General features: G+C 46.9%; 1 protein-coding gene across 2 annotated transcripts in view; it reads right to left on the reverse strand.

Moving 5' to 3' along the window:
- The window catches only part of skap1 (src kinase associated phosphoprotein 1), a 31,763-nt gene that overhangs the window by 2,079 nt on the left and 16,307 nt on the right, over positions 1-13,377 (reverse strand). The window contains exons 7-13 of one of the 2 annotated variants that reach the window (XM_035612393.2): positions 12,976-13,056; positions 12,791-12,874; positions 12,575-12,699; positions 11,615-11,678; positions 10,179-10,364; positions 7,654-7,698; positions 7,436-7,533 (exon numbers count right to left, since the gene is read on the reverse strand). In XM_035612393.2, the coding sequence (XP_035468286.1) occupies positions 7,436-7,533; positions 7,654-7,698; positions 10,179-10,364; positions 11,615-11,678; positions 12,575-12,699; positions 12,791-12,874; positions 12,976-13,056 (683 nt within the window). The remainder of the gene's footprint in view (positions 1-7,435; positions 7,534-7,653; positions 7,699-10,178; positions 10,365-11,614; positions 11,679-12,574; positions 12,700-12,790; positions 12,875-12,975; positions 13,057-13,377) is intronic. The other variant, XM_035612394.2, reaches the window with a different exon arrangement.

A 13,377-nucleotide genomic window follows, 5' to 3' on the forward strand; every position in this document is an offset into this window, starting at 1 on the left:
AACCTCAAGATGATGTTTTGTTTTGTCCACACACCAAAGATATTGAGTTCACTGTCATAAAGGAGCAAAGAAACCAGAAAATATTCCCATTTAAGAAGCTGAAATCCTGAAATTCTGACTTTTCTTTTCATAAAAACTACTTGAACCAATTAATCGACTATCAAAATAGTTGCCGGTAAATTTAGCAGTCGGTGACTTATTGATTAACTGTTGCAGTTCCAGTGTCTTTTACGGGTTCTCGTTTTCAGAAACACAAACGTACTCCGGCAGATTGAGACGGTTTCAGCCGATCATCACAACTCGTCTTTCCTCTGTGCAGCCGGAGCGATGCGGCCGATGGGCAGAGTTTGGACCAGAAGGATCGTTTAAAAGTGATAAACCATGAGAATCAAGAGCGACCATCCAGGCCTCCACATTTAGACTCTGACTTTTTCTCAGGTCTCTGACAAACTCTGACTCGACAGTCCAGTGTGTGTGTGTGTGTGTGTGTGTGTGTGTGTGTGTGTGTGTGTGTGTGTGTGTGTGTGTGTGTGTGTGTGTGTGTGTGTGTGTGTGTGTGTGTGTGTGTGTGTGTGTGTGTGTCTGAACTCGTCGTCACTCGGGGGAAACTTAAGTCCCAAACTGTCCCTCCCTGCTCCCCATAGGAGTGACGAGGGGAAAAGCCCGGTTGTGGAGAGCCGGCTCTGGAGGAGGAGGAGAGGGGAGACAGACGGACGAGGGGGGAGAGAGTGAAACTGTTTCTTCTCTCCCTTGGGGGCGTCGCAGCACTATTCCACCAACCTTAGTGACAAGAGATTTTTATTTATCTCCGTGGCCCATCTGTGGTGCCGCTCTCAAATTCTCCCAGAGAAGGGAAAAGGTCTTTTGGATTATCGGCGCCGCCATTTTAATATGACTGCCACATCACAGCGGGGGGGGGGGGGTCTCTGTCAGGCGTGCAGGAGTCCATCCTCTGCCGCCGCACTCGGGACGGGTTCATCCAGAGTACACCTGCTGTAATAGGGACATTCCGAAGAGTAAATTATCCAAATGACAAAAAAGCTACGCTGAGTCCCTCCACGTCCTCTTCCTTCTGTTTGTGTCCCTCGTTTGGGTTGATTTGTTTTTGCATGCGTGTGTGTGTGTGTCTGTGATTTTTGCACCTGAAGCTTTGAGTTTTGGGGGCAGAGAGTTGTCGTCCCATCACTCACTGATGGGACGAGTTGTTGTTGAGCGTTCTGTGTGAGACGGAGGACGTTTCCCTCCGAGACGCTCTGCGGGCGAGCTAAATCACAGCGAGAGAGTCGGAGCAGCTGAGTCCCGGCAAAACGTCTCATTAACGAGACGACGGACCGGGACAGACACACACACACACACGCACACGGTGTGAGTGTGTATGAGAGCTGCAACCTGGACGCAGATCAAATCACCTCGGTGTGGGAGGAAAGTGAGGGGAGGAGCCAAACAGCACCGTGTTGTGGTGGCGGCGGCGCGTTGACTCGTTAACCTCCCAGTGACTCCTCCGCCGAGAGAGAGCGGGAGGGGGGGGGGGGGGGGGGGTGGGGGGCTGGCACTGGGAGCAGGTTGCCATGACAACACCTGCAGTGTACCGGCGCGATCGTTTATTTACCACTCAGGGGGCTGGCTAATGGTTTGGCATTCTGATGGGCCCCATCGCTCACGTTCCACCCCGACCCGGAGGACGGATCGACAACTAGCCGAGCCTGAAGCGGAGAGAGACGGTGAGTCGAGGTTGGTCGGATGCGGCGGCAGGCGGCGGGGGACGAGGGGGGGCAGGTGTCGGGTCACGGTGCCCGCCACCACCGCCGCATACCTTAACGCAACACACCTCTCAAAAAACCACAGCTTTGTAAAAAAGTTCTTTTAGAATAAGGTATTCTGAGGAGATTGTTGCTGAATGTCCTCTTCCCTTTTTATTTCTCATACACACACACACACACACACACACACACACACACCCCCATGCTCCCAGATGAAAACACACGCGCGCACACACACAATCCCAGATGCATACAAAGTAGGGGGAGTGCTAATAAGCCTGACACATGAGGCATCTCTCCTCGGCCACCAGCTGACTGAGGCAGGCCTTGGGCGTGATGGAGCGCAGGAAGTCTCTCATTGCCCTGCTGCTGAACCCGCCGCCTGGGTGTTACACTCTCTCCCTCCCTCCCTCCCTCCTCATCTCCAGCCGCCTCCCTCCTTTCCTTTAGCATCCTCTCTGTTTTCTCCCCCCTCTACATGGACTCATCAGACACACTGCAGCTCTCTGCAGTTCCTCCATCACGGGCTGCCCTAACAAAGAAACATGAACACCTTGACAGAAGCCCCATCATCTGTAATCTGCCGTCAGGCTGGAACCTGCCCTCCTCAGGTACACTCCACACACACGTCCTGGTCACACCCGAAACTGTCGGGGGAACGCAAAGTTTTTTGGGGAGGATAATTATTATTATTATAACGATATTATTATCCGTGGGCCAAAAAAAAAAAAATCCTGACGAAATCCACCCACAGATATGGACGGTAATTCCGCACGAGCAGAGATAGAAAATGGCTACTTAGTGTCCATTTTTTTCTCTTCCAAGTGGGCTTTTAATTAAATCAGTGAATTGGCTTCAAATTGGAAACATGACAGAGCACGAGAACATTTGAAAATATCTCGGGGACGATGAGATTTAATAAAAACGAAAGAAGAAAAAAAACACACCCTACGCCGCTCCTTTCTAATGCACGCCGGGGATTAACGGATGGCTCCTTAACTTAATAGCAATTTAAAGTGGATTTGTGTTTGCCACTGAGTGTCTGTAATGATGGCTGTTTACGCCGCCCCTCATTTATAATAATTAAGCAGAATGGATTGGGGGGGTTGGGGTGGGTGGGGGGCTGGGGGTTGCTCGGACACGGTGGTTCTGGGCTATTGGCTCGGGCTGAATAATGACCTACTGTAGTTGACCGGGGGATGACCGCTGCCTCCTGCGTGACCCCGGACCCCAGACTCACCCCCTGCTACTCCGGGTGGTAAATAGGATGTCTTGCCTCGTCTATAGCGTCTTGGTGTCTATGGCCACAAAAGCAGCCAGGGGTCTTTAAATGGGTGTGTGTGACAGAGAAACGGTGAGGTGGGGGGGGACAGGGATCACACAAAAGAATAAAGGACTCCCCCCCTCTTTGTCTCTCTAGCTTGACTTTTCCCATCTGATTGTTTGCACACTTTTGCTTTTCTTCAGCTGCTTTCAGTGGCTGTGACCTGTGGAGCGAAGCAGCTTGTAAGAATCCTGCGACGCCCCCGAATTAAGTAGAGCGGATAGAGAAGTTGCCATTAAAGCACAAAATTCCTTCATTCTTTTTATATCCTAATATGATTGTTTTGGAGGATTTATGAGGCTGTAAATCAAGTTTTTGGGGTGTTTGTATAAGTCGTCATCCTGTTACAAGACTCGGCCACAAGGTGTCAGCGGTGTCCACGTTCTCCTCGTCAGAACACTTCACGAGGCAAATGTGACATGACGCTCCGCTTTGGGAGACGCACCTGATTGGCCCGGCCCGTCTCTCTCTCTCTCTCTCTGTTTCTGTTTGACAGTGACAGAGGAAAGAGAAGGAGAGCGGGGCGAAGGAGAGCGAGAAAGAGATGGAGAGGGGGAGAGAGAGAGGGAGGTGGCAGCAGCGGCGGCCGCTTGCCAGAGTTTTAAGGACCCTGGATGGGTTCGTGCCATAAATCTCTTCCCACTCCATCCCGCCCGTTCTCCACGAGTGCCTGTGGGAATACAGGAATGTGACGGCTGACCTGTGGAGCCCCGCGTCTTTTGATTGTGGGGATTCATAAATTAAGATGGACAAGAATGCGGGACAACCTCATGGGCTCAGTGTGGCTGACGGTGTAATAACAGGCGTCGCGCACACGTCAGGCAGAAGCAACAACAAATGGCCGCGATGAATGAACGCCATGTTGCACCAACACGTTGTAAATCTAAAAACTAATTTGCGTGTGGGGATAAGCTGCAGTTTAGATCTTACTCCTCATGATGCTGCAGTTCAAATGTGTGAAACATCTCAAGTAAAATAAAAATCTGAGTGTGTGTGTGTGTGTGTGTGTGTGTGTGTGTGTGTGTGTTTCATGTTGGCTGTGTTAGTCGTCACACACTAGAATGTCATTGTAAAATCATAATGCGTATTAAGGGGGGGGGGGGGGGTGCACCCTCTCTTTCAGAAATGAAAAGCCGGAGCAATAGTAGATAAATAGATAAATAAATAAATGACAAGATGGATTTCACGGCGCGTCTCCACCTCATGCATCATCGGCTCGCCGAGCGTCGACGCTCGAGCTCTGCGGAAGGCGAGTTAGGCGTCGCTGGAAAACCAGCGGCAGACGCGCCGCGACGGGATTAATCCTCCTGAACTAATGGGATTCATATGAGCGGTGAGGTTTCCTAATTTATTTACTTTGTCAGCGACATGCAGACGTGCGCACGCACACGCCACCACACAAGTGTAAGGGGGGGAGGACAAAAAAAACACAGAAATACAGTAAAAATGCCCCCACTTTACAGTAAGTGAGAGATCAATAATGATGGACGAGCGCCTTTTATACAATCGGCATGTTCTCCTCAGTTCGTGGCCATATGACACTAGGCGCCCGCGGCGATCCCGTCCTGCACGTCGGCAGTCAATCACACCGCGGCTTTAAAAATAACAGTTTGTTAGCACCATTGATTTAGCACTTAGAGCGTGTCCTTATTACCTTGTAATTATGGTCAGTGTTGACATAACAGCACAGACAACCAGGCCCCCCACCCCCGGAGAATTTATGGGCCTTGCTTTTTATTGCGGCCATTTCGTGTGTCTGGGTCCCCCAGTTAAGCGACGGACTTGAGATCCAGCCAAGGGCCCGTATTTCACTCACGCGGAGGTCAGGGTGCTCAGGAATCCCCACCCCACTCGTAAAATAACTGAGCGGCCGCCGACACGGGGCCTGCGCGTTGGGCGCGGGGGGGAAGCCCTCCCCGAGGGCTCGTTAAAACAAATAGCCGATTACAGGCCATAATCCAAATAATGCTATTCACGAAGGGGCGAATGTGAGGCCGTTATAGGACACAGGTGGAGTTTTCTGTCGTCGCGCGAAAACCAGAAGACATTCTGACGTCGGCCGCGAAATAATTGACTGCCTCGCTGGAGACTCTCGGCCTTTGAAATCCCTCTGAAGAAAGTTAAGATTGTTCCTCTCGTGGTCTGTCACCGTGTTGTGACTCCGGCGTCACAGCTCGACAAAACAAGAGCGATCGGTGTCGTTAAGACTGCGAGACACTACAGTCGAGTCCGGCTTCAGACCCGGACCTGCTTTGCTTTTAAAAGGGTCTCCACTGAGGCGGAAATCTGATCCGTACGGGGAAAAGTAATACGGCCGAGACTGTTTAAAGAGAAGCTATAGCACACAGCGCCAGCTTCTCCCCCCCCACCCTCTTAGTACGCTGCCTCTGTCCCCGTGTGAAGAATGGACGTGGCTGTTTTGACATTTCCCCCATCAACCAGCTCCGAAGACAGCGGACGCCGGCATCTCATTCGTCTGGCACTGCCAACGGAGCCTCAATTAAAAGTCCATCTTGTGTGAAAAAGCATATTTCACCTGCGCCACGTCGGCTGCCACAAACAAAAGACTCATAACTGAAAAGACGTTGACTCCTTTCGTTGATTAAGATAGTGGGAGCTTTTAATTTCTGTACTTAAACTGCTGATATCAAATTAATCACAGTTCAGTTTCTTGAAAAAATCACGAGGATGAACATCAGCTGAGTGCTCTGTAATTTCCGCCTCCCGCCGCTCGTCAGACGATTCCACCTGAACACGGAACGCGATGAACCGACAGCGGCGGTGTGGGAAACGAGTCGCCGTGGCAGCCGCAGAGCCAAAGTGCCCAAATTACAAGCCACTGATTTGCAGTAGGAGGCGGCTCCTCTCCCTCCGGTAGATGCTCTGCACGTGGCGACACGACGGCCATAAAACACGAGGAAATGGATCGAGAGAGAAGAGCCGAGATGCACCTGCAGTTTGTGTCAGACAGAAAAAAGGAAAGGAGCTTCGCATGGCTGCCTGCTCAATTAACCCCGGTTGATAGAGGCGCCGTAATGAACAACAGCAACATTACGCGGCGCGCGAACGCTGCTTCACCCTGGTGGCCCCGGGAATAGACGACGACGACGCATCTCTGCTGCATCGAGATACAAGTGCTCACGGAGATGTCGGGCATGTCAGCAGTGACGATTGCGGTTGTAAACTGTTCTTTAACCCTCAAATTTGACATTACATTCATTTTGTCCAAAGCCGCTTACAACAATCGAGGCCTTAGGGCCCAGGAATCGAACCCCGACCTTCTGTACCAAAGTCAGCGGAGTAAACCCACTAGGATGTACCAGCTGCTCAAATATTATCACACATTTAATACATGTTGAACACGAGTCAAAGGTTCGTGTGTCCAGTTAATTCAGAGGGAAGTTTAGAAATCATTCGCTCTTGTTTTTCAAACTTTGATTTTGTGTCAAAGTCAAAAATAGAAAAAGAAAAAACAAAACGGGCCACGGGACCGAGTTTGAGTCTGATGATCTGTTTTGCGTCCGACTCTTTCTTCGTATCTTTCCACAGACACACTTGGAGCGAAGGCTCTACCTGATTAAATATATCTGAGCAGAGCTGCAACAGTTAATGGACTAATCGATTAGTAATCGATTACTAAATTAATCGCCAACTAATTGGTTAAAGTAGTTTTTATGGGAAAAAAAAGGTTTCAGCTTCTTAAATGTGAATATTTTCTGGTTTCTTTGCTCCTCTGTGACAGTAAACTGAATATCTTTGGTGTGTGGATAAAAAAAAAAACATTGTCTTAGGGTTTTGGGGAAACAGGATTGACATTTTTTACCATTTTATGGACCAAATAACTAATCGATTAATCAAGTAAATACTAAACAGATTAATCGATTATCAAAATAATTAGTTGCAGCCCTAAATCCGAGCCTGAACTACACAATAGCTAATAGTTTTTTCCTTTTTGAATTCAACAAAATAATTTGGAAAATGTCACGTTAAGAAGTCTTCACTCGCACGAACAGATGCTGCGAGAAACAGGAAGTAAAATGTTGCCATGGATACACAGTGAAATAGATCCGTGGGCAGCATCAACGTGACCCGTGATGGAAAACGGTTGAATCTTATTAATTTTTTTGCTCTGTACCATTCGATGTACCGACAACTATCACTAAACCATGTTTCACTCTGTGCTGCAAATCTTCTCTCTATTTTTATTCCCCAAAATAATTTGGATTCATGAATGAATAACAAAGTATTGCATACTGATTTTGGATTCCCCATTGAATAATAAAAGTGTAACGACTAATGCGCTCAACTGCTCGGGTTATTGTTGCTGATGCTGATGACGGTGATGCCGAACCTTGCTGACGACGTAGATGAGATCTCCTCTCTGGAAGCTCAGCTCATCCGGCTCGTCGGCCTGGCAATCCCACAAACACTGGTAGTAGTTGGCGTAATCTGATGACCAAGGTGAGAGGAAAATGGAGAAGCGCAGATTTAAATTAAAAAGCGAGCACGTGAACCATCAGGGTGGAAAATGTTCTCGTTGTTAGCGGAGGACTGTGATGAGGTTCTGACCTGACTTGTTCTTCTCACCGCTCTCATCGGGATCTGGAAAATCCTCTTATGGAAAAATACAAAACACGACAAATTGATGTGATGACAGAACATGCATCCTTGTCTGATTTGACTTGTGTGAACAAGAAGAATTTTTTAATTAGATATCAGCGAACCAAACATTTAAATATCATCTTATGTGCTTTGGGGCTGACTCATAATAAATGTACGTAAGTAAAAAAGCATCGTCAGACAATCTCTGACATTTTTCTCAACATGACACGTACGAAATTTTTCGAAAAAGAGGCGGACGTGTCATGGAGTGTGGGGCGTGGCCCCCGGTGGTCTGAGAGGTGACACGGTGATACGCCTGCCCTCCCGTCTGCCACATCCATCCTCAACACTAGCCGGCTGACAGCAACGCCACAACCCCGGCAACACTATCCACCTTCCAGCACGACCTGCGCCTCTGCTTCCAGGAAGAGCAGGAAGGACGACACACACACACACACACACGCGCACGCACACACACACACGCGCACGCACGGACACACGCACACACACACACACACACACACACACACACACACACGCGCACGCACACACACACACGCGCACGCAGGCACACACGCACACACACGCACACACACACACACACACACACACACGCACACACACGCACGCACACACACGAGCGCGTACTGTATATCCACCACATGCATATTTGTGATCATAGGAACAGTTTGCGTATGGATGCAGAGAGTTTCTCGTGTCTATATGTGAGGGAGGTCTTTGATGTTTCTTTCTTAAAATCACACAATGACTGGAACTTTCAGCTTTTAGCACATTTCAAAATCGAGAGAAAAAATTAAAGATTATTGTTTTATGTCTGCATAATCAGAGAAGGGAAAAAGGAGGTTTTATTAAATTTTTTTGTGAAAGGTCCAAACATTTGTTCGTCAGTCTTGTGGAGCACAAAAAAACCAAAACATCATCTTGAGGTTTGGGGAAACACACTCCACATTTTTTTAAACATTTTATGGACCAAACAACTTACATTAATCGATAATGAAAATCATCGTCAGTTGCAGCCCTAATACTGTAGCACCAACACGCGTTCTGCCTGCAACTGAGCCATGTTCGGAGTTTTTGCTCGGACAAAACTGACGTGACTCTGCAACATGTGTCTGACAATTTTGCAAATTTACCAGATATATTCCATTCCAAGTAAAAAATTGAGAGGTAATCTGCAAAGTAATGTTAAATATTCTCGTGAGGATTAAATGGTGGTCAAGCCTCAGAGCACAGTAATATTTCTATTCTTTGAATACAAGCACAAGCAGCAGCTTTCCTCATCAATGAGAATAATGATTTAACAGTATCTAATCACTGTGTAGATAGAAGATGGTGGGGGGGGGGTAATGATTGATAAGTGAAGGGGTGAGAAAGTGAACGAAAGAGCCCGTCACTCGATACGCCATCTGTGGTCAGGCTCTGTACCTCTTCCCAGATGGCTTTGAACGCCGGCGTGACAGTCCGAAGACTGATCTGCCTCTCGCCAGTGATTTTTTTTGGCAAAGGTAATGTACTCGCCGGCTGAAACAGAATCTTGATGTATCTTATTTAATAAAAGGAGTGATGGACGACAGGCCCGAAAACATCGGATCACCCCCCCCCCACCACTTTTGTCCTCTCCCCGGGATCCTGTAGCCACCCTGACACATGGGACCGTCTAACCCCTCGGTAGAGACTCACACACACACACACACACACACACACACACACACACACACACACACACACACACACACACACACACACACACACACACACACACACACACACACACACACACACACACACACACACACACACACACACACACACACACACTCTTTGTTCCCCTCACAACAGTCTCCATCAAACTCTAGTTTCTATTAAAGATGTGACTTGAAGAGCTCCCGAACTGTTCCAGGCCCTGAGAGATGCAGTTTGTGTTTTTCTTCTACTTCCCTTTCATCCAAATTGCTGTTGCTAGGCAATTTTAGCCGAAAAACTCTGCTTAGTGGGTTGAATTGTAGGCCATTTGTTGCCTGGCAACATTAGCTAATTGGACGTTGTATGACAGAGCATTCGGAGCGACCCCCCCCTCCGCGGCTCTCGCTGATTTCCACAACAAACACTGACCGTTTCTCAACAGATACGCTCACGGCGAGAAGGCGAGTTCTCGACTCGTCCCCTTCCCGCCCTGTAGCGGCTCTGCAGCGTCCACGCCGCCCCTCACAAACTTATTAGTGTTGCTTGATTTAAAATGAGCGATGGGGTCGGGGGTGTTGTGGCGATAGCGAGGCACCTTCGCAGCCAGGGAAGCTCCTCGCAAATGTTTTCTTGTTGCAAAAAAAACTCCAACCCTCCCCGAGGGCTGGAGTGTGTGTCTGAGGCAGAGCATCTGTGTCTATTTGTCTGATGGAGTATCACACAGGGTTTGTGTGTGTGTGTGTGTGTGTTAGTGTGTGTGTGTACGCGTGGTCGCCACTTCCTCGCACCTGGCAGCACCTCGTAGATATCCTCGTCGTCGTCGTCCACCTCCCCCGTCTCCTGCCCTCCTCCCTGTGTGGCTCTCGGAGGGGCCCGGGCAGCGACGGCAGGGCCGGTCAGCCCCTCAATGTCATCATAGGTGTCCTCCTCCCCCTCCTCGTCTTCGTCGAAAGGGATGAAGCTGGAGCTGAGATCTACGAGGGGAAGCGCGGCACAGACGACACGCATGTATTAAAAGGGGTAAAGTAAGAGGAATGGTCCCGACTGCACAACGGGCTTGGACACGTGACACGTGGCAGCACTGACAAACACCGCAGACTTGTATTCAGGCTGCATAACATCATCATGGTAAATTCGCATTATCTATTCTTGCGTTTGAGCATTTTTTCAATAATCAAATTAATTATGAAGTCTATAAAATGTCGGAAATAGTGGAAAAACAGCGAGCTGGCTGCTAACGGTTCATTCTGAAGAAAAAATCAATCAATTCAGTCAATGAGACACTGAAACGGTTATTCTCACACTTTCCTCATCTTTTCAACATATTTTCTGTTGCCTAAACTGTTTGTGATGAAGACTCTTTTGTTGCATACCCCTCCCTCTTCCTCTCTGCATGTTCTTATCTGTATCTCTACTGTCACCATCAAATAAATGCTAACAAATAATAATATGTATGGGGGAAAAAAGAATCTGAATTTTCCACAAAATTATTTTTAAAAAAGTGATGAAAAAAATAAATGTTGCAAAAGTCAGCCATGTTCTTTACTGAGGTAAATTCAGGAGGTTTAAAAAAACAAAAAAAAATTAAAAAAAACATCTACATGTTCTGGATCAGGCTGCGTCTCGTAGTAAAAGTGGACTGGAAGGAAGTAAGACAAACTGCCGAGTGTCTGTTACTTCCCGCAAATCGGTGGCCCAGCCCGAGCCCGTTTTAGAGTAGACGCGGCAGCAGCGCTCGCTCAGACGGAGGAGCCGTCTCATTGCAGGCGACTGGCCACTGCAACACGGGGTATCAGGTCCCTCCGCCGTACAGCAGCGGCCAGGCAGAAATCAATGTCACTGGAGGATAACCAGAACATCTACCAATCAATTTCCTGTAAGTTGGAATTCGGTAGGAGGGTTGGGGGGGGGGGGGACTAGAGCCACATGGCCGTGCACGTGACCTGGTGGGCGATTCTGTTAGTGATGGATCGGGTGGTTTTCTTCGGAGTCAGACATGATAAAGGGCGGCCTCTCACTTCTGACCTTTCTGCCTCAGAACTTTGATGGAAAAATAGGTTTAACTATATTTTCTAATTAATATTTGTGACTCAAGTCCAATTTTAAAAAATTCATCCTCGAACCTTAAATCCTTGAGCCACACAGGGACGTCGAATGAAAAGAAAGAAGCAACAAAGCAGAGTTTGCTCTTCATGCGACAGGCGGCAGAGATAAAGCGTCGTACCTCGAAGTATGAAATTGATTTGGTCCACCCACTCTCTGGCCTCCTGAAGGCTGCCGGCAGTGAACTGAAAGGGACAGAGGGGCAATAATCCTTCAGTTATCATCACATATATGTAGAAATAGAGTCTGGAGTTTTCTTCTTTGAGGCACAGACTGAATCTCTTTTTCTAGCTGGCGGAGGAAAAGGAAAATAGAGAATGTCCCCTCCCACATTACATTATAAGATTAAAATATTTAGGTAGTTATGTAGTAACTCTGAGAGGAAAAGCTGCCGATGGATTAAATGTCAGATTATATAAGATTTTTCTTCTTCCTGCTTCTTTTCTCATTCATGGAAAGTGTGTAAGTGTAAGTGTGTTGTTTGTTCTGTAAAACAGAACAAAATAAATTATTATGAAATGAAATGTTTCTAAATGGATTTAGATTTGAGCTCAACTGATACTTTGTAAACTGCCAAATATTTCCACTGGCAGTTAACAATATACTGACAATATTTATTTATTTATCTAAACATAATCACATATAAGGTTGCAATTAGGGATCATTTTAATTGTCGATTAATAAAGAAAACATTGAGAGAGAGAAAAAAGCAGATTATAGAGTAATGATGGTGAAGATGAATTCTTCAAACATCTGGTTATGTCGATAAAGTACAAATATTAAAGATATTAACTTGATTATTAAAGAGGAGTTCATAAAACCAGAAACTATTTTCACTATTTAAAAAAACAAACAGTTGCCAGTTCATTTTTTGTTTGATCAACGGATTAATAATCTCAGATTTAATCAGGTAACACGTAAACTAGCGACCATAGTAAAACAAATAATCTTGTCAGTGCTCTGCAACCACCTCACCAGCTATGTAATCTGAATTAACAGAAACTTAAATGATTTGGCATTTATGCACCAAGTTGTAATTTAGATATTTCCACATGCTTGATGTTGTGTTGGTAATCCAGACCTGGAAAGGGCGTCGTCCAGGTGCAACGAGCTCGAAGCAGGCGTTTTTCCTGGAGTCTTTTCTCAGGTTGCTCACCAGCTGCACACTGTACTCGTTGATGTAAACGGAACCTTTCTGCTGCTTGTCTGTGTGTGCGGGGGGAGGAGCACACGTGGCGGGGGATGTTACAGGAGTCACTTAAAGTAGCTGCAATGTTTCTGCATGTTCATACAAAACCTCTTTCGCTCCCAAAGTAGTAGAATATGGAGTTGTTCAGGACGCACCATCTCTTCTGCCACTCAGAGCCAAAGAAGCTGTGGTCTAAGTACATGAAATCAAATTTTAAAAAACATGAAGGTTTCTATTAATATACAAAATGTGTACATGCCTGATGACTGCAGTTTCAAAACTGGCTGCTGTACCTTTTCGTTTCTTCTCCAGGTAGCCTTGCTTCAAGATGTTGCCGAGGTCCTGCGCCGCCACAGGGGGGATGTCGCCATAGTCTGGGAACACAAGGAGTTAAAAATCTGTACTGTATGAATAAAAAGAATAAAAGATAATTGGTAGGAAAAAAATGCCCATAACAACTTCCCCCCCAGCCCAAGGTGACCTCTTCCAATATCTCGTTTTGTTCGGCCGCCCGTTCAAGGTCCAAAGATATTTGAGTTGTGTGATGAAATCAAAAAGAAAAGAGAAACGCAACAATTCATCACATTTGAGAAACTAATGAGCTTTTTGTAATTTATTTATTTCTTCTTGATAAATGATGGAAAACAATTAGTTTATTGATGGAATTCAACTTGTCATCAACTTATTGTTTTAGT

This window comes from Scophthalmus maximus, chromosome 16 (genome assembly GCF_022379125.1).
Source record: "Scophthalmus maximus strain ysfricsl-2021 chromosome 16, ASM2237912v1, whole genome shotgun sequence".
NCBI lineage: Eukaryota > Metazoa > Chordata > Actinopteri > Pleuronectiformes > Scophthalmidae > Scophthalmus > Scophthalmus maximus.